Below are 25,608 nucleotides of genomic sequence, written 5' to 3' on the forward strand. Positions count from 1 at the left end.
TTAACACAAATGCACCTGTGTACCAGATCCTTCTTTGCCTGAACATCAGAGTAAGGCCAGGGCTTCAGGAGGCTTGCTGTCTTGATTTACTTAGAACATGCCGAGTCTTCTTGCTGACACCCTTGGTACTGGTGACTGACTGTTTTCATCTGAGCTAAAACATCAGCTCTTCCGGTCAGACATCATCTGCATTGCTCAGCCTAAAATGGCACCATCTTGGAAGGGTGAGCCTATGTCAGCATGGTATTGCTTTAAAGGGAGTCACACCAGAAAACTAGATAGTCACAGCAAGGCAAATGAGCTTATGACACTTACATGGACTTAATCTCAAATATATCACACTTAGACAACTTTGCATAAAAGATGTATTATTTTTCATTATTGTATACTGTAAAATATAACTCCTGACCTCAAATTTTCAAATGATCCTGAATATCTTCAGATAAGCTCTGAATATATAATTTTATATGTATAAAATACAAAATTGTTTCAAAAATTAAGCATAAAAATGATCTAGACATAAATAACGTAAACAGTTATTTTGTGCAAGATTAAGTGACACTCAGGCATCATCCAGCTTCCTTTTCTTAGCCCCAGACGGCTGAAGCCTGTTTGTGGACTTCTGGACGTCCCCTTTCTCCTCGGCATGCTCCGACAGTCCAGATGACGCAGCCTGCAGCAGAATGACAAAGCAGCACCTGTTAAGGAAGGCTCTGCTGATCAGCTTTCTTCTGAGCCTTCCAGTCTCAGAATTCCCCTTGTGTATCAGTCAGTTCCTATCTACAAATTTCTATTCAAATATGGGCAACTGTCTTAAATAAAACAGGGATATTGTAAATTTAAAAAAAAAAAAAAACCCTGGAGAGGACATGCAGTTACCTGAAGCTGCCGCAGCACAGACTCAACGGTGGCTAGCAGCCTCTGGAGGACACACTTTATGCTTTTTAAAAATTGATTACTTATTGTGTACATATATGCACACCATGGGGGTCAGAGAACAGCACACAGGAGTAAGAGAATGTCTCCTCCATTAGAGGCTGGCTCACAGCAATCAGTTCCAGGGATGAAGCTCAGGCTGACAGGGACAGCAGAAAGGACTTTTATCACTAAGCCATCTTGCTGAACCCAGAGGATCCCACCCAGTATTATCACGGAAGCATTTCACAGAATTAAACTTTAAACTGCAGCCCTCACATTTTAAGTGGCTGCAACCCTCTGACTCTACAATGGGCCAGTCTAAAGCCCTCCACTACTTATCTGTCCAAAATCAAAACCCAGGAAGAAAACTGATAACATTTGTGTCCAATCAAACCTAGTAGAGACCTTGAGGAAAGCAGCCCAGAAACTTAAGGCACACTGAAAATGAAGAGTTACCCTGGCGCCGCTCTGTGTGGACTTCCTCACTTGCATGGTAACAGCATGGGCGTCGCTGCTGAGAAGACTAGCTCTGGGTCCCACTTTCAGATACGAGATGGTGGCGTAAGCTGTGAAACTGTAGTCTTCTCTGTAAGAGAAAAGAGCCGAGCAGAAAGCTTGAAGGAGCCATAGGAAACACTTTTAGAAGAGTATAATTTTAAAAAAATATACTACAACACAAATATAATCCTTAAGGAAAATAAGTTGGGCTTTTGAGGGGGGGCATGTTATTTTGTTTTTTAACTTTTCTGACTTCATAATCAAGGTCTAAGATTATTAGGTAACTTGTTTTCTATATGCTTAAGAGTTCACATCAAATAACTGCAGTTGCTGACTCTGCTCCAGTTAGGAGTCAAGGGAAGAAACATGAAGACACAGAAGACAAATGGCTGTGTACTTGAGATACTGCTGCAGGAGAGCATGTGCGATGATTTTCTCCAGGTCTTCTCGGGGAAGGACCGGGGCAACAACGCCAGCCACTCTCAACTTGGCTGCTCCCTTTCCCATCCAAGAATCGATGAGCTTCAGTGGAGTGAGCTTTTCATTCAGTGCCTCTGCCTGCTTCAGGATCTTGACCAGGTCTCGGCAGTGCTGTGTTACATTCCTTTTCTCAGACACTGCAAGGACAGAGAACAATGGGAACAGCTGGAGTTACACTGTGAGCCCTTTACACAAACTTCTTTTCATATGCTCAGAATTAAGACCACGATGTTCCTTAGGCTTTATCATAGAATAAATTCTACTCCTAAAAGCCATGTAGGGATCATGGTAATGTAAAGGTGACCTGGCTGTCAAAGGCTGCAGTATACTCCAGACATCACTGGGAGGTGTGCACTGCAGGAGAAAGCCTGCTCTTTCTTATCTGATGCTGCAATTACACCACACTCTGAAAGCCAGTCTGGGCTCCGAAGGAATGTTCTGGATAGAAGTCCTCAAATACTAGACTAGCATCCTGACTTACACGTAGGGTTTACATGAGTTTGGCCTCTATAAGACAGTCTTGTGAATTAGACTGGCAAATTAGTGTCTGTAGCTGTCAAGTTAAAAGTGCAGAGAACTCTACCCACTGAAGCACCAGAACCTAGGTCCTCCCATGAGAACTGCTAGGTCCAGCTTTTCAAGGATACAGCACCGGGACACAAGTTCCTACATGTATTGTATCAAGAACAGAGACTATGCAGTACTACAGACTGTCATGACATTAGCCTTTTCTTATGTTACAGAATTTCTATGCAGAGGAATTCTAATTTTTCCTTATTTCTTAAAACCTTGATGTCCTCAGTATAGTAATATAATATGTGTGCATATACATTTGACTTACCTTTGTATCATTTTTGAATCTAGAAAATTCTAGTCATAGTTTGTCTTTTAATTCTATTTGGAGGGATTAACCCTTCCCACATGCAGCCCGTGCTGCATTGAGGCTCTAAGAGTCTAAGCAAGCTTACAAATGTCTTTGCAGCAGCTGTCACACATTTTGTTACAGGCGTCAGCATTCCACACTTCATCAAAATGTTGTGCTATCAACACACGACGGCACCTGCAGACACACGAGAGAGAGAATCACTCATGCACTCAAGCTTTCAGGACCTGCTTCAGAGGAGCGCATGTGCTGCTGGCTGTCCTGCTGACACAACAGCCCCAGATGTGGTGGCTAGGGCAGTGCAAGTGTGTTATCTCATCTTTGTATAAAAAAGTCTCACAGGGTCAAAGTCAAAGTAGGGGCAGACTGGATGCTTCTGGAAGCCCTAGCCTCAGCCTTTAACACTGTCTAGAGCTTGCCCACACTCCTTGGTTCCTGGTCCTGTCTGCCTTCAGAGCCATCAACTGTGGCTTCTCCCATCACAACTGACCTCTTTGTCCACTTACAGAGCCCTGTGTCTACAATGGACCCACCCAGGGAGTCTCAGGAGACTCCTACTTTCCCAGCAGTATGCTGACAACCATCACTTCAAAAGTCACCGGTCTCACTTTGAGGAGAATGTTTTGATAATGAAGTAGTTTCTTATATTTTAGGCTAGATCTGAAAACAGTCTTCATAGGAGTCTCCTATGTCAAAGAAATTCTCACTTTCTCCTTCCCTGTGACCACCGCAGCATCAGTTGGAAAGTAAATGCAGTTTTTATCACTGGCAGGTCACTGTTTACTTGGACACTTCTGAGCTCTTTTGTGACAAGTATTAAAGACACAGGATGTTCACGGCCCTGGGGCCCCAAGGAAGCTGAGTGCTGTAAGCAGAGACTGCCATGTATTTCCTAATGAGAAACTTGACCCCACCCTGGCTTATTCAGTGACTCATCACCAGGGTGAATGGACATGCCTGAACTTACCTCCCCAATGCCTATCTTCCCACACGCCCTTCCATAATCTCTATAGGCAACTACACACCAGATCCAAAGGAAAAACTCTTCCTTCATAGCCTTCAATAGACTGGCCTTGAGAAGGACCTCAAAAACTGACAGAGCCTCTTTTCTTAGAGGAGGGCAGTCTCTGTCTTTACAGTGTTCTGTGCTAACAGCGGTGCATTCGGTAGGTACTCGACGACCAAACGACATATGACATGCTACATACAGGAAGGCACGTGGCTCACTTGCTTATATTCTGGCAGTATGACACCATCTCGTACAACTTCTGCTGCCCTACATTCTCCATGACCACCATCGAGCTGATCCTGAATATGTCTCCAAAGCCGTAATACAGAATACAGTCTGCTCTCGAGTCATCGCGACCTGTGCTTTGAGGAATCCTCAGTTTGCATCATTGCTTTCAAAAATCCGTAACATGCAAAAGTATACGTCAATTGCTGACAGAGCTTCACAGTACAGCCAGACATTTTTAGATGTCTGTAAGAGCTTCACAGTACAGCCAGACATTTTTAGATGTCTGTAAGAGCTTCACAGTACAGCCAGACATTTTTAGATGTCTGTAAGAGCTACCCTGAGGGTTAGCAATGACTACAAAGAGTATCATCAAGAATCAGCTTATTAATATAGAAAAACGAATGTTCACGAACAGTTCAGTTATAGGCTGTACATGTGAACCTACTAATTAAAACTCCAAGTGGTCGACATGAACATCACAATAGTTTACAACATATAATAAACCATTTTTAATATTTCAACAGGTGTGTAAGTAAGTATAAATCTGGATTTTAAAACTCATTCTAAAAATTACTACCTAAAAACAAGCATTGAAAACTCAGAATTCTCAAGCATGTCCTCTGCCAACTCTCCTGAGATTACTTCTGAATTAGAGCCTTACATACCGGCACGGCCACTCTCTTGGTAGTAATTCTCCATGGATTTGCTCATTGAATGGTGGATGACGAACCTCACATCTGGCTTATCAATTCCCATGCCAAATGCAACTGTAGCCACGACCACCTAAAATGTGTTAATACTTGGTAAGTTAATTGAGTAATTTAACTATTGTTAAAGGTAAGTTAGGCTTTCATAGAAAATACATATACTTAACCTGAAGTTCATTGGCTGACCACCGAGTATGAACCTTGGTCTTATCTTCGGGTTCCATATTGGCATGGTAAGTTCCTGCATGAATTCCCAATTTTTGCAAACTAATGGTAACTTGTTCAGAGTCTTTCTGAGAAAAACAGTATATGATTCCTGCAGTAAAACATGGCCGATTGTTAGGTTCGTATGCATAGCACATTCTTAGTTAATCTGAACCATGCTCAAGACAGTGATTTGTCCCAAGGCAGAGAGGTCCCAAGCCCCTGTGCACATACTGACTGTTGGGTATAATCAACGTTTGATGCTTGCCTTAAGCAGAAATGAACCCTGCATCACCAGCCAGGGTTCCCATGACCAAAAGAGGGTGTCTCTGCAACTTTATCCCCACTACACAGCACTTCTTAAACTCTGTGAGACGCTAGGAAATTGAAGAATCTGCTCATTTGGCTAAAGCACCTTTTTTTGCATCTTGGGGCGGGGCTAACAGTCCGTGTGTAGACAGGCCCTCTGAGAGGGACAGACAGCTGCAGCCTCTCTCAGACTTGACTCAGGATCTCCTTTTCCCAGACACCATTACGCTCTCCTAACCAGAGGACAGTGCTGAAGAGCCGCTGGGCTGTAGTCCTTTGCTCTGAGACGCAGGACAGATGTTCCTAACTTCACCTTGCTTTACCTGGTGTATGTACATGGCCCTTCCTGCAAGGTACTGTGTGTTCTCTCTCTCCAGAACATTGCTGCTCACTCAGGAAGGTACAGGACAGATACTAACGTGTCAACAACACTGTCACTGGACCTATTCCACAGCAGGCAAGGCAGGCAGCTTTGACTCCCACTGTGGCAGGAATGCCACGCACAGCTAGTGACCAAATGGATGGATTTGATCTCATTTTCAGGTATCAGTCATGCATAACTGGAGGGATTTATGCCATTTCATAAACAGACTCTCAGCCCCCAAGTTGATTTGTTTTTAACATTACCTGATTGCCCTTTGTACCGTCCATTTATGAGCTTTACAATGTCCTCAATAAAGTCATCAGCATTCGAGGGTTTTTGTCGAACCTAGAAAAGCAGTCTCATTAAGAAGTGGATTCACCAATGCCACCCAAGTTGTGCCTGCTTACAGCCTCTGATGTGTGAGTCCCTAATGGGAAGTATCCCTTCCTGGCCTCCCAGGATACACCCATCTGACCCATTCCTTCCTCTGCCCATCCTCTCTTCTTCATTTTCAGTCTCTGGTCTGTCAGAGATGAGGAAGCACAGAAACAGCAGGTAACTTGTGAAGATGGATACTGTTCTATTGTCTGATGCTTTAATAAAAACATCAAGCATAGTATGAAAGCAATGAAAATGAAAACAAAATCTGTCCTTAACACAACTTGAAAATAATCAGAAAGCCACTGGGATATCTTACCTTCAAGAGTAAGTATCAGATAAAACCCACATGGGAAATACTAGCGCACTCATTAGTATGTATGTATGTTTCTATTACTTAGTTACACGGATGTCAGTTGGGCTCTTGGTTTCACACCCTCCTTGTTCTCAAGCATTTTACAAGAAAGAATCTAACAAATATACCCCCACTTGCTCAAACTGTTTATAAAAGACAGTATCACTTAATGCAGTATTATTTTCTGTTTGGCTTAATGTGAATTACGCTGCACAAGACAGAGATAAACTAAAGCACCAATGAATGTCCTAACAATTACTTCTTGACATAAAAATGCTTATACTGTCTTCATGTAAGAAAGCACAATGAAGAAGTGTAGCCTCTGCATACCTCATAATAAAGATTTGGCCGATTGAAAGATGCTGTGAAAATCAAACATTTATCCACACACAGGATTTTCTGTGCATCCTTCAAAACATGGTTGGTTGCTGTTGCGGTCAGCCCAATCAGTGAGGTGTTGGGAAACTGGCGCTTCAAGATGCCAAGTGCCTTATAATCTGAAAAAGATGACATGGTCTGTCTCTGAACCCTTGGAGAATGAGTCAATCAGACTCTTAACAGCACACAGGTGAGCACAGGCTCCCAGTTTCACTTGCAGAGTTAGCTATAACTAAGTTTGCAGGACCTGCCACTCTTCTTGAATTCAGAGGTTTTACTGCGTTTTCTTCATAAATAATAATAATTTCTTTACAGAGGTCAAATTAATGCCCTTTTAAAAGCAGGTGTTGTGCAGATAGTTCCTCTTGACTGAAACATTTCTGGGAGGTCATTCAGGTTTCAGAAACTCGCATGATGGAAGAGGTTTCTCTGTGACGTCATGTAAGTAAACAATTACTGGGGGGGGGGGGGGGCTCTGTCCAGTAGTGTACCTGCCAGTAAGTCCTACCCAGGAGCCCCGCCTGAGACAGACACCAGAACTTTAGCCGCTAAGCCACAGCCACGTGGCAATACACAGATTAAGAGAAATGGGTTAAATTAATATGTAAGAGTTAGCCAATAAGAAGCCAAAGCTAATGGGCAAAGCAGTGATTTAATTAATACAGTTTCTGTGTGATTATTTCGGAGCTGCTGAGCAGCCAGGAACCAACAAGCAGCCTCCACACTACATTTCACCACTCAACTACCTCCTTAGCAAAGATTGTTTTAAGAAGATAATGATGAGTAACTTTCTCTAGGATGACTACAGGTTTGGCAGCTGAAGTACTACTAAAATGTCTCATCAATTTCAATTGCTCTAAGTTGGGTGGGATACTGAAAAGCCCAGAAAAATAAGAATACCTTTAAAATGCTGCAAATTCCTCAATAAACAGGGAAAAATGAAGACGGGGCCTGGAGTGCTAGAGATGTTGCATGGGCTAGAAAGCAGTTATCTCGCAGGCTAAGGTGGGAGGCTGCCACGCTGAGGCTGAGGAAAAGAGTACCCGCCACAAGAGGGGAGAATTTCAACAAAGCAGGCGCTATGCCGAACCGAGTGAGAACCAGTAAAAGATGCATACCAGGCCTGAAATCATGTCCCCACTGACTGCAACAGTGCACCTCATCCACTGCGATGCGAGTCAGCCTTCCAGCTTCGTAGGCTTTCTCTAGTCTTGACATGAACATCTTGCTTTTTGCAATTTTCTCTGGAGTCACATAAATCAGCTTTAACTGGGAGTTTCTACTCACCATTTCAGCGTGAACCCATTTCACATGCTCCTATTAAAGACAAAACAGACACAAGCATTGTAGACTGGTGGACCAAGACACTAAGTGAAAATGGGTGCTCGTTGCTTTTGCAACAGTCTGGGGCTCTTCCTGAAGCAGATGCTGGCTCACTAAAACTGAAGCCACATCTCTAAGTGGCAGCTGGGCAGTGTTCTAGTGACTCACTTGCTCCAGATGGCTGAAATAAAAATCAGTCACTTGGCAAATAAGAGGAGGAAACATGAATGTGACAAGATGCTCCAATAAGGAAAGTGTACAATTTTAAACTGTTAATAGAGCCAAAATGTGAACCAAATACAATAGCTGTAGCCATCACGGGAGGCTTTACAAGTTCACTCACTACATTTATAATTATACACCCAAGAACAAAAGTATTTATTTTTTAATTATAGCTATTTTAATGAAGTTATCAAATACCTCCTTAAATAGACTCTTGGGTCCACTCACCACTACACACTCTATAGTATTAGTACCCTAGACAGAACGCTGTCAGTGTTGCACTCACTTTCTCTTTTCTCTTCAGTAGAGGTATGCATGAGGTATGCTGAGCAAGATGGCTCAGCAGGCAAAGGAGTCGGTGCCAAACCTGAGAACCTGAATTTGATCCTCCAGAAACACACGGTAGCAGGAGAGTGACTCCTGCAAGCTGTCTTCTGACCTCCACGTATGCATGCACTGTGGCATGCTCATGCCCTACTCCCCTGACACACCAAAGTCAAAGCAAAACAAGAGCGGTATACACTCAAAACTTTCCAGTTGAAACATGAGGCCTTGGTTTTGTTCATATGACTAAATGAAGGGGTTAAGAGTATAGATAAAGAATGGCAACTATATAGCAACATTATTTTCTGTTTTTTACTACTGACACTAATTTGTGTATTCTTAAAGAGTTTGAGAATAGAATGTATAAACAACAGCTTGGACATGGTCTGTCCTTGCAGATTAGGGTAAGATGATCCATCACTACACACATATGTGCTGTAACTCATTTTCTGTATTAAACTAGATTAAAGGTTCTGTTGTGTGTGTGTGTGTGTGTGTGTGTGTGTGTGTGTGCGTGTGTGTGTGTGGTATATGCATGTGTAGACATTTACACATTGCCAACATCAGAAGTCAGAGTGAAGTTTCCACTTCTACACTCCCCATTTTATTTTTTAAGACAGTCTCTCACTAAACCTTGAGCTCATTGATTAGACTAGGCTTAGCCAGCCAGCCAGCCCCAGGAATCCCCCTGTCTCCACCTCCCCAGCTCCAGGACTACATGTGGGAGCCTCTATGACTAGTTTTACACAGGTCCAGGAATTAAATTCAGGCTGCCCTCACTGTCCCCACAGAACCATCTCCCAGTCCCTCCTTGCTCTTTTATAGTACATAACACAAAACATGTTAGCAAATGTTTCCTATGAAGTGCTAGATAGGAGGAGTCTGTCACGTGGACTGCGCATTCTCCATGCACACTCAACTCTGAGCTGCTACACAAGTGAAGCAGTGAGAGAGAATGAGCACGTGTGAAGCAGTGAGAGAATAAGCACGCGTGAAGCAGTGTGTAAGAGAATGAGCACGTGTGAAGCAGTGAGAGAATAAGCACGCGTGAAGCAGTGTGTAAGAGAATGAGCACGTGTGAAGCAGTGAGAGAGAATGAGCACGTGTGAAGCAGTGTGTAAGAGAATGAGCACGCGTGAAGAGAATGAGCTTGCTGGTTCCAACACTAGTTTACTTACAAACACCGAACCTAAAATCTCTGTGACTTCACACGTCACAGAACACTGCTGCTTTTCACGGTTGTTTGGTTGTTGTTTTCTTCCCCCATCTTGGTAAGTATAAAGGGCATTTTAAATGATTGGGGCATGCAAAACCAGACTGTGTCCAGACTAGCTCTTGAGCAGAAGACTGAGACTCCTGATTCGGGGCTTGTAACTTAGAGGTAACTCAGAAACACCTGAGACCCAAATCAGTTAAGAGTTTATATCTAAAAACCCACACCATACCCACACACCTTAGAACTAGAAGCATTCAACATAGTAGCTGAAATTCCCAACTGTTTTAAAACCATCAGCTGATCTTCCATAAGAGAGATGAGTGGGCAAATCACAAGTGTAAAACCTAAAAGAGAAAAAGCAAAAGCTACTTTCAACCTCACACTCCTTCCACAATGGGCTGCACTACACACTTTCTGTACCTTGTGGACCTGACCTACTATTCAGGCAGCTGCTGATGCAGATTTATCAGCATAACTATTTCTTAGCTTCATAAAGTAGGGTGATGGGCAAAATAAATGACAAAATAAGATGAATGTAAGCCAAACAAATAAATCATAAGATAAAACATTGGGCTGGAATGATGGCTCAACAGTTAAGAGCTGAGTGTCACCCAGCACCAGGTTCAATTCCCAGCACGTGGTACTTCACAACCACTATGGGACAATGGTCTGTACCCTGTCACTTGTATTTTAAATAAATGCTGATTGTCCAGGAGCCAGGCAGGAAGTATAGGTGGGCAATGACCAGGCAGGCTGAGCAACGAGAATTCTGGGAAAAGGGAAGTTTCAGTCTGCAGTCCTCACCCAGAGAGAGAGGAAGTCAGACACAGAACAAGCAAGATGTGACTGCCTCACCAAAAAAGGTACCAAGCCACGTAGCTAACATAGACAAGAATTATGGACTAATAGAAGTTATAAGAGCTAATAAGAAGCCTGGGATACTAGGTCAATCAGCGTTTATTTAAAATACAAGTGAGAGGGTACAGACCATTGTCCAACAGCACATAATTATCTGTATCTCTAGCTCCAGGAGATCCAATGCCTCTTCTGAGCTCAGAGGACTTCCACACGCATGTGTAAACAGACATACACACACATACACATAAAAACCAAAATAAGTATATTTTAAGATAACAGAAATCTCTACCTTTCTTCAATCCCATAGAAACAGATTTTACTATTATGAATTTGTTACCCTCTTTAACTAATATAGTAAATCTCAATGAAATAACACATGCCAGGCCTAATACTAAACTACTGTATCAGAGAAAAATCATCCCAAATTGGCCAAAGGAACAGTCATGCTGCCAAATAGGAGGCACATGTGGGATTCACTTTTCCTATCAGATCAAGTCAGCCTGAGAGCGGAGCAGAGAGCAGCTTCATCTGTAAGCTGCTATACGATGCTGACAGGGCAGAGAGCAGCTTCATCTGTAAGCTGCTATACGATGCTGACAGGACAGAGAGCAGCTTCATCTGTAAGTAGCTTCATCTGTAAGCTGCTCTGCGATGCTGACAGGGCACAACTTTGCGTTTCTACTCTGATCCTCACAATAGTCTGGCAGAGGAGAGAATGGGGCTTTTCCCCATCAGGTTCCCTCTCCCCCACACCTGCACCTTCTCCGTCATTAGGCACATGCACTCGTTAGTTAAACAGTCTTCATCGTTCAGAAACCCTCAACACCTGCAGTGGGCTGACTACTGATGACCCGTGAAAGCCTTATTGGAACCGAATACACACTGTGATGGTGTTGAAAAGCACAGCCTCTGGGGAAGAGGGTAAGTCAGGAAGGCTGAGGTTTGGGATCAACATTCTGATAAACAAGAATGAAGGGATTGTCCCTATGATGTGAGGACAAAGCAAGAAAGGATCACACCTATGGGGCAGGTCCATTCTAGACATCAAATGTGCTGTTGCCTTGACCTTGGCCTCCATAGACTCCAGAACTTTAACTATTTATATCCAGTCTAAGAGAGTTTGCTATAGCACATCAGACAGACTACTACCTTTCTCTTCTTCCCTAGTAGCCATTCTTTCCAGAGTACCCCACCCTCGGAAGCTTAGCTTCCCAGTCACTCAGCCTCACTCACACTTGCTGTCTGTGCCCCAAGGCAGCCTCTGCCAGCCTCTGCCTGAATTCCTACCCAAGGTCAAGGACTAGTTCTGGCCTTTAACCTTTAACTTTTAGGTCCTACTGTTAGGTGACCTCCTGCAGGCAAACACCACATAAACACAATTCCCGCCTGCAAGCTCTCCTGTCCCTTGGCTAACCCCAGCACGTTCTCCTGATGACATCCTCCTGCACCTGGTTACTCCTCAGCTTTCTTCAAGTTCCTCTTTCTTTCAACTTCAGGGTGATACTTGGAGCCCTCCTCCCTCCATACGTCACTCTAGTGGTGCCAGGCACATCTGCACATGGCCTAGCTCATCTGGCCCCGGCTGATCTCACACAGCCCGCCTGCATGTCTGTAAGCATCATGAAGTCCATATCTCAACAACCACATCAGCATTTCTCTCCCCGTCCTCAAACAAGTTCTTTCTCCAGTGTACCCACGTTAGTAGATGACTGACATTAACAGACAAATGAAACAAGACAGTCTAATGAGACATTGTTTCCAATGTCAGCCACCTATTGTACTCACCCTCTGAGCACAGTGCTGGCAGCTGGTAGCACAAGCTCTTCCCACCTCCTGTGGGCATGACCAGAAAGATGTCCTTTCTATCCATGGTGACATTGACGGTTTCCAGCTGCAGGGGTCTGAACTTCTGCAGTTTAAAAACATTTTTCAGCACACCTTTAACCTTCCCAGACCACGGGAAATCTAGAAAGAGAAAAATAGGCTAAACAGATTAGAATAATCAGGACTGTATACAAGATATGAATGTAAATGTCCACTTTTTTCACAAAGCTACCAGAATACAAATCACACAAACATACATATTTAACCTCTATGAACCACCAAATATTTCTAATAATTTTGTGATTAATGTAACTAAGTAGTCAAAACAAAAGCATATTGACTATCATATGGTTATTACATCAGAAACCAAGTAAACACTTGCCAGTAGCTGAAATTAGCCCACATGGAGGAGGGTGGTGCTCAGGCAGGCATGTGGAAGGCCATCTGAATGGTGACTAGCGAGTTCACAGTACCCTGATGTGTCAAGCATGAATGAAATTAACAAAACTCTGGAATTTGGATATAAATGTTACATTTAGAGACCAGTACCAGAAAATAATATATGCGCGCACACACACACACACACACACACACACACACACACAAAGTTGTAATTTCTAGAAATATGCCATCAAAGTTAGTAATAAAAGTTTTATATAACATTTTTAATTATTTACATTATACGTATGGGTGTTTACCTGCAAATATGCCTGTGTACCATGTCAGTGCTTGATGCCTTCAGAGACCAGAAGGTGTTAGATACCCTGGGACTACAGTTACAGATGGTTGTGAGCACCATGCAGACATGGAACCAAACCCAGCAATCAGTGATCTTAACCACGGAGCCATCTCTCTAGCCCTTCATTCATGATTTTAAATAAACAATGGTTTGTTCTGTGCATTTAATCCCAGCACTTAGGAGGCAGAGGCAGTCAGATCTCTGTGAGTTCAAGGTCAGTTTGATCTACACAATGAGTTCCGGGACAGTTATTGCTATGTAGAGATTTTCTCCAAAAAAGGGGGTATGGGGAGAAGACTTGTTCACTATGGCAAGGGTTTGGCTAACTTTTATCTTTGTTTTAGTTAATGCTTAAAAACTGAGCTGATACCCCATTCACTTTGTAGACACTGACTATTACTGAAGCCATATGCAGAGACCACCCCGGTCCTATCACAGGCCCTGGATAAAGAGTGGTCTGCCTGACCCTGCATCTCCTGGTACAGACTGGTGCTGTAGGAAGATTGACAGCTTGTAATTACCCACCTACTGGGGTGTGGCCTCTTATCCTTTATAAGCTAAGCAGACACCCCTTTTTCCTTCCCCTTGCTCTTTTCTGCCGGCTGCTCACTTTGGATAGCGTGATTCAACCAATCAAGCGGAGGATTCTGATTTGTGAGTTTACCCCTAAATAAACAACTATCTATTTCTCAATTCTGGGCTAGTGTGGGATTTCTTTTAAGCGTCCATTCACCACTTCACCTGGCAGATTCCCTGCGACACTTGGCACGACAGACTGCCTCACATGGACTTATGGGACTCTAGATTAAAGCAGTCAGAAGGCACAAGGCTGGCAAACCTTCTTTATTCCATGAGGCTGGTGAGGAGTCACAGCTGCTGCTCGCCTCGGCATCGGAGCCCTCTAAGCACTGCTTGAGTTTCTTTGCCAGGACGGACTTTCTCTGAAGGAGCTCTTGCTGCCTCTCTGTAAGTTCTTGAATCTGGATGTCAATCGCATGGAGCTCATTGCTTACAGATTCCAGTTCCTCTGTTAGAGCTGGGGACAGGGTGGGGACAGAGAGACAAAACAGAATGAACAGTGTAAGCTTCCCTATTGGTTTCTGCAAACTCCTCACTGTCTAAATTACAAGCCTACAAGTAGAAGAGCAGAGGGCTGAGAATGTGTTCAAACGCCACAGAGACCTGGGATTAGTCCGCTTCCCTGCTAAGTGATGCCGGCAAAACCCTAGCCAACACCTCAATCTTCCCTTCCACTGAAGGCCCATAACATCCAATTATTGAGACCTAAGCACTGCCAGGAGGAGTTAGGAGGAAAACACACAAGACGTTCAGGACAGGGACCTGGTCAGAGACTAAACATGCAACAAATGATGGCTGCCATTCTTACTATGTCACACAGAACTGGTTTAACCATCTCCTAAATCTCTCCAAGCAAGTCACCTGGTGACAGAGCTATTACTTCATGAAAGCTTCCATGTCTCAGCTGATGCAGGGGCATGATAGCAACCTGACAATCACAACTTGACAAGGGAATATGCAAAATGAAAACCAGTGCTGTGAGAACCTGCTCTGCAATACCATGGTGACAAACTTATGAAGTCTCTGTGTGAAGCTCCATTATTAAAGTCAAGTATTGACCGAGTCACAGTGAAACTCTCTTTGATACCACATCAATGAAGCAAGGCAAATTTTAAAGCTAATGGGATCACATCTGCCCAAGCAATCAGTATAGTTTAGTGACTCTTCCTGGGATGAAATCTTGTACTCATGATCTGAAAGGAAGAAATGAAGCAGTCATCAGGTGCACACTGGGATGGCAGGCACTGGGTCAAGCATTCCTGAATGTCACTCTTGTTAGGGACCCTGGCTGCCTGTAGGCCCATATTTCCATATGGTGTGGCAGCCAGGCTCTAAAGCCACAGGCCCCACCTGAGGTGATCACATAGCCCTGCAGACAGGTTGTCACTGTCCTAACAAAGGGTCAGGATGTTGTTGCTCCTTTCTTTGTAATTTGGAGTATGCCTTATAGATATGCTGACTCAAGCCTACGTGACAGCTAGCAGACACAGCAGACAGGTAGATGCGGACGTGACAAAACGCCATTCACCTGGTTACCTAGGAGACAGGTCTGGTGAACCCCCTCTCCCCCCGCTCAGTTTATGTGTTGGTATAAAAGCTGTTTGGATAATAAACGCGGGGAGATCTTCAGGAGATGAGAACCCTGAGATGCCCTTCCGTGATGACTGTGTAAGCCGTGTCTAGTTATTCCTTGCACCTCCATACCAGTCCAGTTAGGGAAAATAGTTATCTATGTTGGGGCCCACAGGCGCTAACAGCTGCCCTTATTGCCATGGGTCAGAAGTCAGCTCCTGCGGTACCTGCTGAATGTTCGTGGAACGGCAAGTGGCCTGCAACTTCTGTGTTCCTGGAAATTTGGGGTAGGTTTGTTTGCAACCTGGTGTGGCTGAAGCCTTGGTTCTTCAGCAGGACACAGCATCCTGGACATGACAGCACACTGATATGGGTCCCACGCTGTCCTCCTCCTAAGTTCCAGTTTATCCTATAGGAAGCAGCCCATCCATGCAGGTCTGAATGCAGCCTGACCTTCCTATGCCTCATACCCATCTCCCTTCCTCACTGTTGGCACAGCTAACCAGGAACTGCTACCTCCCTCCCTCCCATAATGACACATATTATCTTACTGTTGTGACTGCTATCTTATCATTGCAGTGCTGCCCCTAGGACCTCGGGTGTACCACACAAGCACGCTACTCCGATCTACAGCCCACATCCTCTCTGCATTCTGAGACTAACCCAAACTAGACTTGAACTTACAATCCTCCTCGCTCAGCCTCCTGAGTATGGAACTACAGGTGTGTGCCATCACACCTGGCTGCCACACATTTTTTTACAGATGTTTATTACTTTCCTTCTGAAATCAATGTGGCCTGCCCAGAGAAACTAAGCTACTGTGTGACCTGTGCTTCTTATTAGTAGACTGATTCATAAGGCAGACCGCCAGCACAACAACCAAGGTGGTATGTGAAAAAGTGAGCTCAAACAGGTTTGTAAGTGAAGGCAAGAACAAGGAATACAAGACTATTCTTTCCACCTTATCAACCTCATGAACCTGTGACCTCTCAAGGAGTTCCTTACTATTAGATTCTCATTAGACTGAGGAAGAAAATCAACACAGGTTCGACTTGAAGAAGATTCTATGTGACACACTGGCACTGTCTAAAATTGAGTCTGAATATTGCAGGGGGCCCTGAGGAACAATAAGGAGATGATTCTAGTTTGAGACCCACAGGCGATGCTCATACAGATCCATATGGTACACTGCCAGTGACAAACTAGAGGGATAGTTAGGGCTGGGCAAGAAGAATCCTAAAAAAGTGGTACAGGGACTGGGAGGACTGCACAGGAACTCCACATGGCCCTAACTGTGAAGACACTTATGTCCTGTGGCAATGCCCACAAACAATAACAAAAACGACACTAATTCATCAGATGGACAAAACCATTCTTGTACAAGGGTAAGAACAAACTGTCTGTGCTACAGCACCAACATCCACTCTCTGAGACTAACCTGTTACACACAGGTCACTATCCGGCCTTCAGACAGCACACACTCACTGGGTCTCCTCCTCGGCACCATTCTGACAAGACCAGAGGCCTAGCAGCAGACTGACAAGACACTGGAACCATCTATGATGGAAGTGTCTCACTGTGTACATTTGCTCTGCATGTGGGCTTGCCTTTCCAGATGCTTCTGTGAAATCCTCCCTACATAAATGTAGAAAACGCCTTATGGACTATATTCACATTTTACACCAAGTATCTCTAATCACAGCTCACACAGTTCTTGGGACCTTACTAGTCAAATCATGCCCTCAATGTTTAGAAGTAGCTGGACTGAGAGAATAGCAAAAGACATTTAAAAAAAAATCAGTTTAGTGCCAGCTGGGTAACAATAGTATGTAAAGGCTGGAGCAGTCCCCCTGCCCTTTCTTTAAAGGATGGCGTTCTCTCTCTCTCTCTCTCTCTCTCTCTCTCTCTGTCTCTCACTCGCACACACACACACACACACACACACACACACACAGAGGGAGACATGGTCAGTTCCACGCCAGTGAATACTGACTCCTCTGCTGTAGCCTCAAATCTCAGTCTTAGGAAGCAGTGTCCCCTCCAACTCTGACGCTGACTGAGCCACTAGTTGAACTGCCGCTTGTTCCTCAAATTTCGGATGCTGCTGGTCTTGAGGCACTAGGTGCCAAGGAAGCGAGCAGTGTCCTGAAACCCGGAAGCCCAAGGTCCTCACTTGCATGCTAGAAAATCGACAGACAAGGGCAGCTGAGCTGGGGAAAGTGACCCTGAGCACTAAGGGGAAGGCGAGTCACTATTACATTACAGTAAGCCACAGTCAAGTGGCGATACACATTAATGGAGATGGGGCTAGAGCTTATGGGCCAAGCAGTAATTTAATTAATACAATTAATTAAATACAATTTCTGTGAGGTTATTTCGGGGGTTAAGCTAGCTGGGTGGCAGGGACCAAAAGCAGGCCCCTTCCCTACTACACATACAGTGTCTTTCTCCTTCACTTTGTCACTTGACTACTGGTCAAACTTAAGGCTTTCTATTTTTGATTTCTCGGTTCCAAAATCCTAACATAAAAATGGTTAACAGCAGCTAGCCTCCTACATCAGGCTGTGAGTCTCAAGTTTAACCAAGAGGATGTGACTCAGATGAATAAAGACAAATCAGTGCTCTCTCTGGGAGGCAGTACAAGGGAGAATTTCACCATGCAGAAGCACAATTGCACCACTGCCTTCATTTGCAAGTTTAGTAAGACAGAGGCCAAGTGGTGCTGTGCTACCTTAGCCAGGGTAGAACTACACTGCCCAGCATCCCCTTCACTGAGCAGTTCTGGAGACCCTCCTTCCCATATCTACGTATCTAGATGAGTGTCAGGGCTGGTCACCTTCCTGATATAGAACAGCTACGAGATAACCTCAGGAAAACAGCAGGGCCTGCAGGGCGTCCAGAACCCTACCTCCTTCAGTTCTCTTAGCCTTCAGCCAGGCTGTGTGCAAAAGTACAGCACCTCTCTGACAGTCTCCCCTGCTTCCAAACTGCATGAAAGCCATGGGGCGAGTCAGTCTTCAGACAGCAGTTTGCCTTTGCTTTCCCATGTTCTAGGCCTCTTCTCATTCTGCCTGTCATTCAGCCACCTCAGACCTAGTGTAAGACACACAGATAACACAGAGAGGGTTTAACTACTTCCCATGGTCACATCAGGGTTAATCAGTGCAGCGAACCCCTATCAACAGACAAGGCATTTCCGCTTCTCTGATCAAATTCTGCACTGTCCAGGTGTTAGTGTCAACACACAAAACAAAGTCAGCACTGGCGACCTGTACACAAAATCCTGATGGACAGAGAATGTAAGGAAATCTGGGTATTGAGACACTCTCAAAATGGTACTATTTCTAAAGCTAGTCCATACAGTGCAGGTACAGGAGGTGAGAGCAAGTGCTCAGGGGAATGACTACAGCATGCCACAGTGAAAAACAAGGACAAGAGCAGGAGGTGGGCATACTGCTGCTACTTCATCTCAAGAGCATGTGGAGAATAAAATACTGGCAAATCGAATCCAAGAACACATCAGAACCATCATCCACCATGATCAAATTGGCTTCATCCCAGAAGGGATAGTTCAAAATACTAAAATCTGTCAACGTGCCGGGCGGTGATGGCGCGCGCCTTTAATCCCAGCACTTGGGAGGCAGAGGCAGGCAGATCTCTGTGAGTTCGAGACCAGCCTGGTCTACAAGAGCTAGTTCCAGGACAGGCTCCAAAGCCACAGAGAAACCCTGTCTTGAAAAACCAAAAAATAAAATAAAATAAAATCTGTCAACGTAATCCACCATATAAACAAGCTGAAAAATAAAAACCACATGATCATCTCATTAGATGCCAAAAAAGCTTTTGACAAAATACAACATCCCTTCATGATAAAGGTCTTGGAGAGAGCAGGGATACAAGGAACATACCTAAACATAATAAAGGCAATATACAGCAAGCTAACAGCCAACATCAAAATAAATGGAGAGAAACTCTTAGCAATTCCACTGAAATCAGGAACAAGACAAGGTTGTCCACTCTCTCCATATCTATTCAATATAGTTTTTGAGGTCCTAGCTATAGTAATAAGACACCAAAAGGAGATCAAGCGCATACAAATCGGGAAAAGAGGAAGTCAAACTCTCACTATTTGCTGATGATATGATAGTTTACATAAGTGATCCCAAAAATTCTACCAAGGAACTTCTACAACTCATAAATACCTTCAGTAATGTAGCAGGATACAAGATTAACTCAGAAAAATCAGTATCCCTCCTGTACACAGATGATAAAAGGGCTCAGGAAAAAAATCAGAGAATCAACACCCTTCACAATAGCCACAAATAGCATAACATATCTCGGAGTAACTCTAACCAAACAAGTGGAAGACTTGTATGACAAGAACTTTAAATCTTTGAAGAAAGAAATTGAAGAAGACACCAGAAAGTGGAAAGATCTCCCATGTTCTTGGGTAGGCAGAATTAGTAAAAATGGCAATCTTACCAAAAACAATCTACAGATTCAAGGCAATGCCCAGCAAAATCCCAAAAAAATTCTTCAAAGACCTCGAAAGAACAGTACTCAACTTCATATGAAAAAGCAAAAATAAACCTAGGATAGCCAAAAACAATTCTGTACAATAAAAAACTTCTGGAGGCATCACAATCCCTGACTTCAAACTCTACTACAGAGCTACAGTACTGAAAACAGCCTGGTACTGGTATAAGAACATATAGGAAAACCAATGGAACCGAATAGAAGACCAGATATCAATCCACACATCTTTCAAACACCCGATTTTTAACAAAGAAACAAAAAATATCAAATGGAAAAAAGAAAACATATTTAACGAGTGGTGCTGGCATAACTGGATATCAATATGTAGATGAATGAAAATAGACCCATATTTATCACCATGCACAAAACTCAAGTCTAAATGGATCAAAGACCTCAACATAAAGCCAGCCACACCGAACCTTATAGAAGAGAAAGTGAGAAGTACACTTGAATGCATTGGCACAGGGAAACAGTTCCTAAATATAACCCCAGCAGCACAGTCACTGAGAGAAACAATTAATAAATGGGACCTCCTGAAACTGCAAAGCTTCTGAAAAGCAAAGGACATGGTCAACAAGACAAAATGACAGCCTATAGAATGGGAAAAGATCTTCACTAACCCCACATTAGACAGAGGTCTGATCTCCAAAATATACAAACAACTCAAGAAATTGGACACCAAAAGAACACATAATCCAATTTTTAAAAAATGGAGTACAGACCTCAACAGAGGAATCTAAAATGGCTGAAAGACACTTAAGGAAATGTTCAACATCCTTAGTCATCAGAGAAATGCAAATCAAAACAACTCTAAAATTCCACCTTTCACCTCTAAGAATGGCCAAGATCAAAAACACCAATGACAACTTATGCTGGAGATTGTGGGGTAAAGGGAACACTTCTGCATTGCTGGTGGGAATGCAAACTGGTACAGCCCATTTGGATGTCAGTGTGGCGATTTCTCAGAAAATTAGCAAACAACCTTCCTCAAAACCCAGTAACACAGCTTTTGGGTATATATCCAAAGGATGCTCAATCATGCCACAAGGAAATGTGCTCAACTATGTTCATAGCAGCATTGTCTGTCATAGCCAGAACCTGGAAACAACCTAAATGTCTCTCGATCGAAGAATGGATAAGAAAAATGTGGTACATTTACACAATGGAGTACTACACAAACAGAAAAAAATGACAGCTTGAATTTTGCAGGAAAATGGATGGAGATAGAAAACATTATTTTGAGTGAGGTAACCCAGACACAGAAATACAATTATCGCATGTACCCACTCATAGGTGGTTTTTAAACATAAAGCAAAGAAAGCCAGCCTACAAACCACAATCCCAGAGAACTTAGACAACAATGCAGTCACTAAGAGAAACTTACATAGATCTAATCTACATGGGAAGTACAAAGTAGAAAAAGACAAGATCTCCTGAGTAAATTGGGAGCGTAGGGACCTTGGGGGAAGGGAGAGGCAGGGACGGGAGCAGAGAAAAATGTATAGCTCAATAAATATCAATTAAAAATGAAAAAAAAGAGCATGTGGAGGTGAGTGGGTCACACGCCAGTGTTCCTAAGGTTGTGGTTCACGTGTGGATGTTCTAGCAATGTCCCGAGCTGAAATTCACAAAGAGGTTTCCTCCCATCAAGCACAAAACAACAAACCAAAGGCACCTTCAAAGGGTCTTTCAAATACAGAGCAACAGACAGGTAGAATAGTAGAGAAAGCAGAATAAGTTCTTAAAATGAATCTGCTCCACTATTTCATTAGTTTTAAATCATACCTCATTGGGAGAGCTTAAGTCTGGGTAAGTAGAGTAAGACATGGAATCCAACTACGACCACACTAAACCTCTGCTCAGCAGCACCTGCTAGTCTCATCTTTACCATGAACTGAAGACTACTTGAGTAAGGACCTAAACAAATTATTACCACTGATCACTAACCTGCAGAGTCCTGAGACGAAGCCAAAACTTGGCTGGTTATATTTCCATGTTTATACTTAGGCAAACTGTGATATTGTATACTGGTTTGTGGGGCAGGTGCGTCCTATACAGAAGAAAAACCCTTCTGGGTGTTTCCTAAAAAGAACCCAGTCCTGTTTTCCAGATGGTACGGTAGGATGCAGCCAAAGCCATAACCACTCCACCACAGAAATGACTGGAGAGCCTTCCTAGTATAAGTTCCCTGTCCCTGCCAGTGGGTCACAGCCAATCAAACCAAGAGCAAGACCTCACCATCACAGCACAGTCTGATCACGTGAAACCTGCAATAATGGGAAACAGCTGACCTGGGGGAGGTTGATAATGGAGAGACTGCTTGTGGGAACTTGTGGAACGACTCTGAGAGCCACACAGAGCTTTAGATTCCAGTATGTTCAATGTGGCACAGTTCCTATTGTCAAATGGACAGAGAGCAAAAGTTCAAATAAGTAAGGTAGTTTTAAAACAGCCACACATTTCGGGCATTAAACATAGAATAAGCTACGGAAATTATTTAGTACCACATCTGTACTCCATATTTGCTTTTTCAAATCACATTCCAAAACAGTACAAATCGTTACAAATTTGATTGAAAACTAATAAAATTGATGCCAACAGCATTCATATTAACTAGAGCATTTGGGGTTATATTTATATTTTCTTCTTTTCCTGTTCTCAGTCTCTTAGACATCAGTCAAAAACACTCTCAGAGCCCTTATGCACTGCTGATGGGAACATAACGCAGCCACTGTGCAAAACAGCACCAGCTCCTCAGAACATTAACCATGGGATTATCATTTGATGCAGCAGGTCCAATTCTAGGTATACACTCAAAACAACTGGAGAGAGCCAGTGAGGTGGATCAATGGTAATGCTTGCTGTACCTGCCTGATGGCCTGAGTGCTGGCCCTTGAATCCAGTGGAAAAAGAACTGATTCCAGAATATTGCCCTCTACCCTCTCCACAAATGCTATGATACATATACACCCATATTCACCACACACACACACACACACACACACACACACACACACACACATTGTGAAGAGGAACTTAAGATGTTCCTATACAAAATACCATATTAGAATTACTCATAGTTGTCAAGTTTGGCAAATAAATTAACTATTCCTCAACAGATGAATGAGCAAACAAAATATAGCACCTACATACAAAATGAACATTATAGGCCTTAAAAAGCAAAAATACCTTAACACACCTTATCTTGAAGGCATAATGCCATATGAGGTTCGACAGACACCCTGTGTCTGAGGTCCCTTAAACGTCAAGAGGAAAGGAAGTGTGGGGAGCTGTGTGGACCAGCATTCAGTCTGGGGTGGTAAGAAGGTTCTGAAGACAGACAGCAGTGGCAGTAGCCCAGTGTGAATGACTGACCATCAGTTTGCTTACTAATACTGAAATGGGAAGTTCTGTTGTGCATTTAAATAAAACAGCTTCTAAAAACTAGTTCTAGAATCAGAATTCTTCAGATTTTTTTAATCAAAGAGCAAATTAAAGTAGGACACAGTAACATACAAAGAACATTTGCATCCACTAACCTGAGGCAGACGCCATCCTAAGATGAGCTGGAGGGCCGAGCGTCCTTCGGAAAGTGAAAGAACAAATATGGTCACGTTTTCTAACAGCAGTCCTGCTGGGCTTGGCACAGGCACTAGTGAGTAGGCAAGGCAGGCATTCTTCAGGGGCGGATTCCTCTGCAACACACTTCCAAAATCTTCTTTCCTACCTGCGAAAACTTATGTGCAGGAATGTGTCCTTCCCAGCTTTCCTGCCCCATAGGAGTACGATCAGGCCTCCCTAAGCAATCCCCAACCCTTCCTTTGTCCCTGGAGAGCATCGTTTTCAAAACAATGCCCCTGTTCTCCCTGCCTCCTGGTAGTAATAAATCTTTCTCCACTCTGTCATGTCTTGGCTCTGCTTGCTTTGGTTTTGGGTTCACCAAGATATGAACTCTCATGGTGTTAAGTTCATGGCTGAATCTCCAGCACCACAAAACAAAATGCAAACCAACCCAGTACAATGAACAATGCTCAGTCCATGACAATCTGTCACTATTCTGTGCAAAAAGTTAGAAAGCACAAATGGCTTTTTAAAATCCTATAGATGATGGTGTCAAATAAAAAGTCAACAAGTCTACAGTTGCAAAGTAATATAGCCAAAAAAGGCCAAATATTAGGTAGATCTGCCACCAGGTTGATGTGGACCTTAGCAACATGACACACTATTACTCTAAGCCTGTCTGTACCCTGCCTTAAAACCTGGGATGGCAGGACTCATGACCTCAATTCAGAGGCCATGAGTCCTGGGTTAGCCTGCCTCCCTGGTGCTGGAACTAAAGGCATGCACAGCCATGCCGGGCAGGACTTACCATACAAATAAGAAGTTGGATAAATTCAAACACCAGACTAAGTAAAAACATAAATAATCACTTAGCATTTTACTGAGCACTTGCTTTAGAGAATTACCACTAAATTCACCCTTAAGAGAAACTCTAAGCAGTTATTTTCAGGAACCCCTCTCTGCTACAGAGAGCTTACTCTGCTTCTCTGAAAATTTTGTTCACTGGCAGAGAGAGAGGGTGCGGTTGCAGCTAGTATTCTATTGGTTCAAAAGAATCTGTACAGTTAAATACGGGAGAAACATGAGTTATATTAAATTTTAATGGTTAAAACTTAAATCTGAATATGCACTTCCCCAAACTGTTATGAACAACTTTTTGCACAATGACAATCTGTCACCATTACACACACACACACACACACACACACACACACAGCATGTTATATTTTGCTTAATTTTAGATTTTGCTAAATCTAAGGGTGCACTTCAAAGACAGACTCTGCACCCCTCTATTCTCACTTGGACTGTTTGCTTTATCAAATCACATCGCTCCTGTGCAAAAGCTGTTAAGAGAGGCTGAGCCTTGAGTAAACGGTATGGAATGGCCACACATCACTAACAGGCATTTAAGGATGAGTGTAAATCAAGAGCTGTTAAGAGAGGCTGAGCCTTGAGTAAACGGTATGGAATGGCCACACATCACTAACAGGCATTTAAGGATGAGTGTAAATCAAGACTATTTCCTCATGAATACCGGCATCTCCTTACCACTTCCTAGAGATAAGGTCAGTCCACAAACTGTAAGGTCAGAGCAGAGATCGACTCTATTCACTGTAGCAAAATGCCTTTTCCAAACTGAAAACTCTTTCTTTGCTAGGAGTGGTTGGATGTACGTCCATTTCCTTCCGTTATTTCAAACAATCCTTTTATGGACTTCGTTGCCAAAAACCTGTCTCTTGCCCAATTACGTAACTTGGCAACAAAAGATCTCGCAGCACAAAATATATCCAAGAACTAGTTAAGAGATGAAAAGGCCCGTCCGTCAAAAGCTGCAGTCATCAATGCGGGAGAAAAACGCAAGCTAACCCGGAACGCGTCTCTCTGTCCCGTGTCCTCCACCGGGAGGTAGAAGCGCGTGCAGCGGCAACCAGGGCTGCTAAAAGCGGCAGCAGCGACGGCTGCGGGCTCCCACCCGCGCCGCAGACAACTGCGGCCCCACGCGCAGGGCTCGGCGCCTCCACGCACCCGTCAGCCGCTCGGCGGTCAAACCCCTTCCCGCCACCGGCCCGCAGCGCCCACCCTTCCGGATCGGCCCCCTCCACCAATCACAAGTCTGCGCCTCTCTGATTGGCGGCGTGGCGTG

General features: G+C 43.7%; 1 protein-coding gene across 3 annotated transcripts; it reads right to left on the minus strand.

The window, feature by feature from the left end:
• On the minus strand, positions 1-25,543 carry Recql (RecQ like helicase). Of its 3 annotated transcripts, XM_041634016.1 has the most exons (16): positions 25,014-25,543; positions 23,444-23,487; positions 18,277-18,461; positions 14,056-14,253; positions 12,440-12,619; positions 10,034-10,140; positions 7,830-8,028; positions 6,664-6,830; positions 5,864-5,945; positions 4,891-5,039; positions 4,682-4,799; positions 4,007-4,145; positions 2,865-2,956; positions 1,814-2,033; positions 1,375-1,504; positions 1-673 (listed from the first exon to the last, which is right to left on the minus strand). In XM_041634016.1, exons 3-16 carry the CDS (start codon positions 18,368-18,370, stop codon positions 563-565), a joined length of 1,986 nt encoding a protein of 661 aa, XP_041489950.1. In that variant the 5' UTR covers positions 18,371-18,461; positions 23,444-23,487; positions 25,014-25,543; the 3' UTR covers positions 1-562. The 3 variants fall into 3 exon arrangements, with proteins under 3 accessions (XP_041489950.1, XP_041489966.1, XP_041489958.1); XM_041634032.1 differs by lacking the exon at positions 18,277-18,461 and having other exon boundaries at positions 25,332-25,543; XM_041634024.1 differs by lacking the exon at positions 18,277-18,461.
• Positions 25,544-25,608: the final 65 nt, after the last annotated feature.

The sequence above is a fragment of the Microtus oregoni genome, unplaced genomic scaffold, assembly GCF_018167655.1.
Source record: "Microtus oregoni isolate MIOR12 unplaced genomic scaffold, Mior012 000002F_ref0000024, whole genome shotgun sequence".
Classification (NCBI taxonomy): Eukaryota; Metazoa; Chordata; class Mammalia; order Rodentia; family Cricetidae; genus Microtus; species Microtus oregoni.

Coding starts and splice junctions, on each gene's coding strand:
- Recql (XM_041634016.1), bottom strand. CDS start 18,370: ATGGCTTTCATGCAGTTTGGAAGCAGGGGAGACTGTCAGAGAGGTGCT. Junction 10,141..12,439: donor GCCAGCACTGTGCTCAGAGG/GTGAGTACAATA, acceptor TTTCTCTTTTAG/GTTTTACACTTGTGATTTGC. Junction 1,505..1,813: donor CTCCTGCAGCAGTATCTCAA/GTACACAGCCAT, acceptor TTTCTCTTACAG/AGAAGACTACAGTTTCACAG.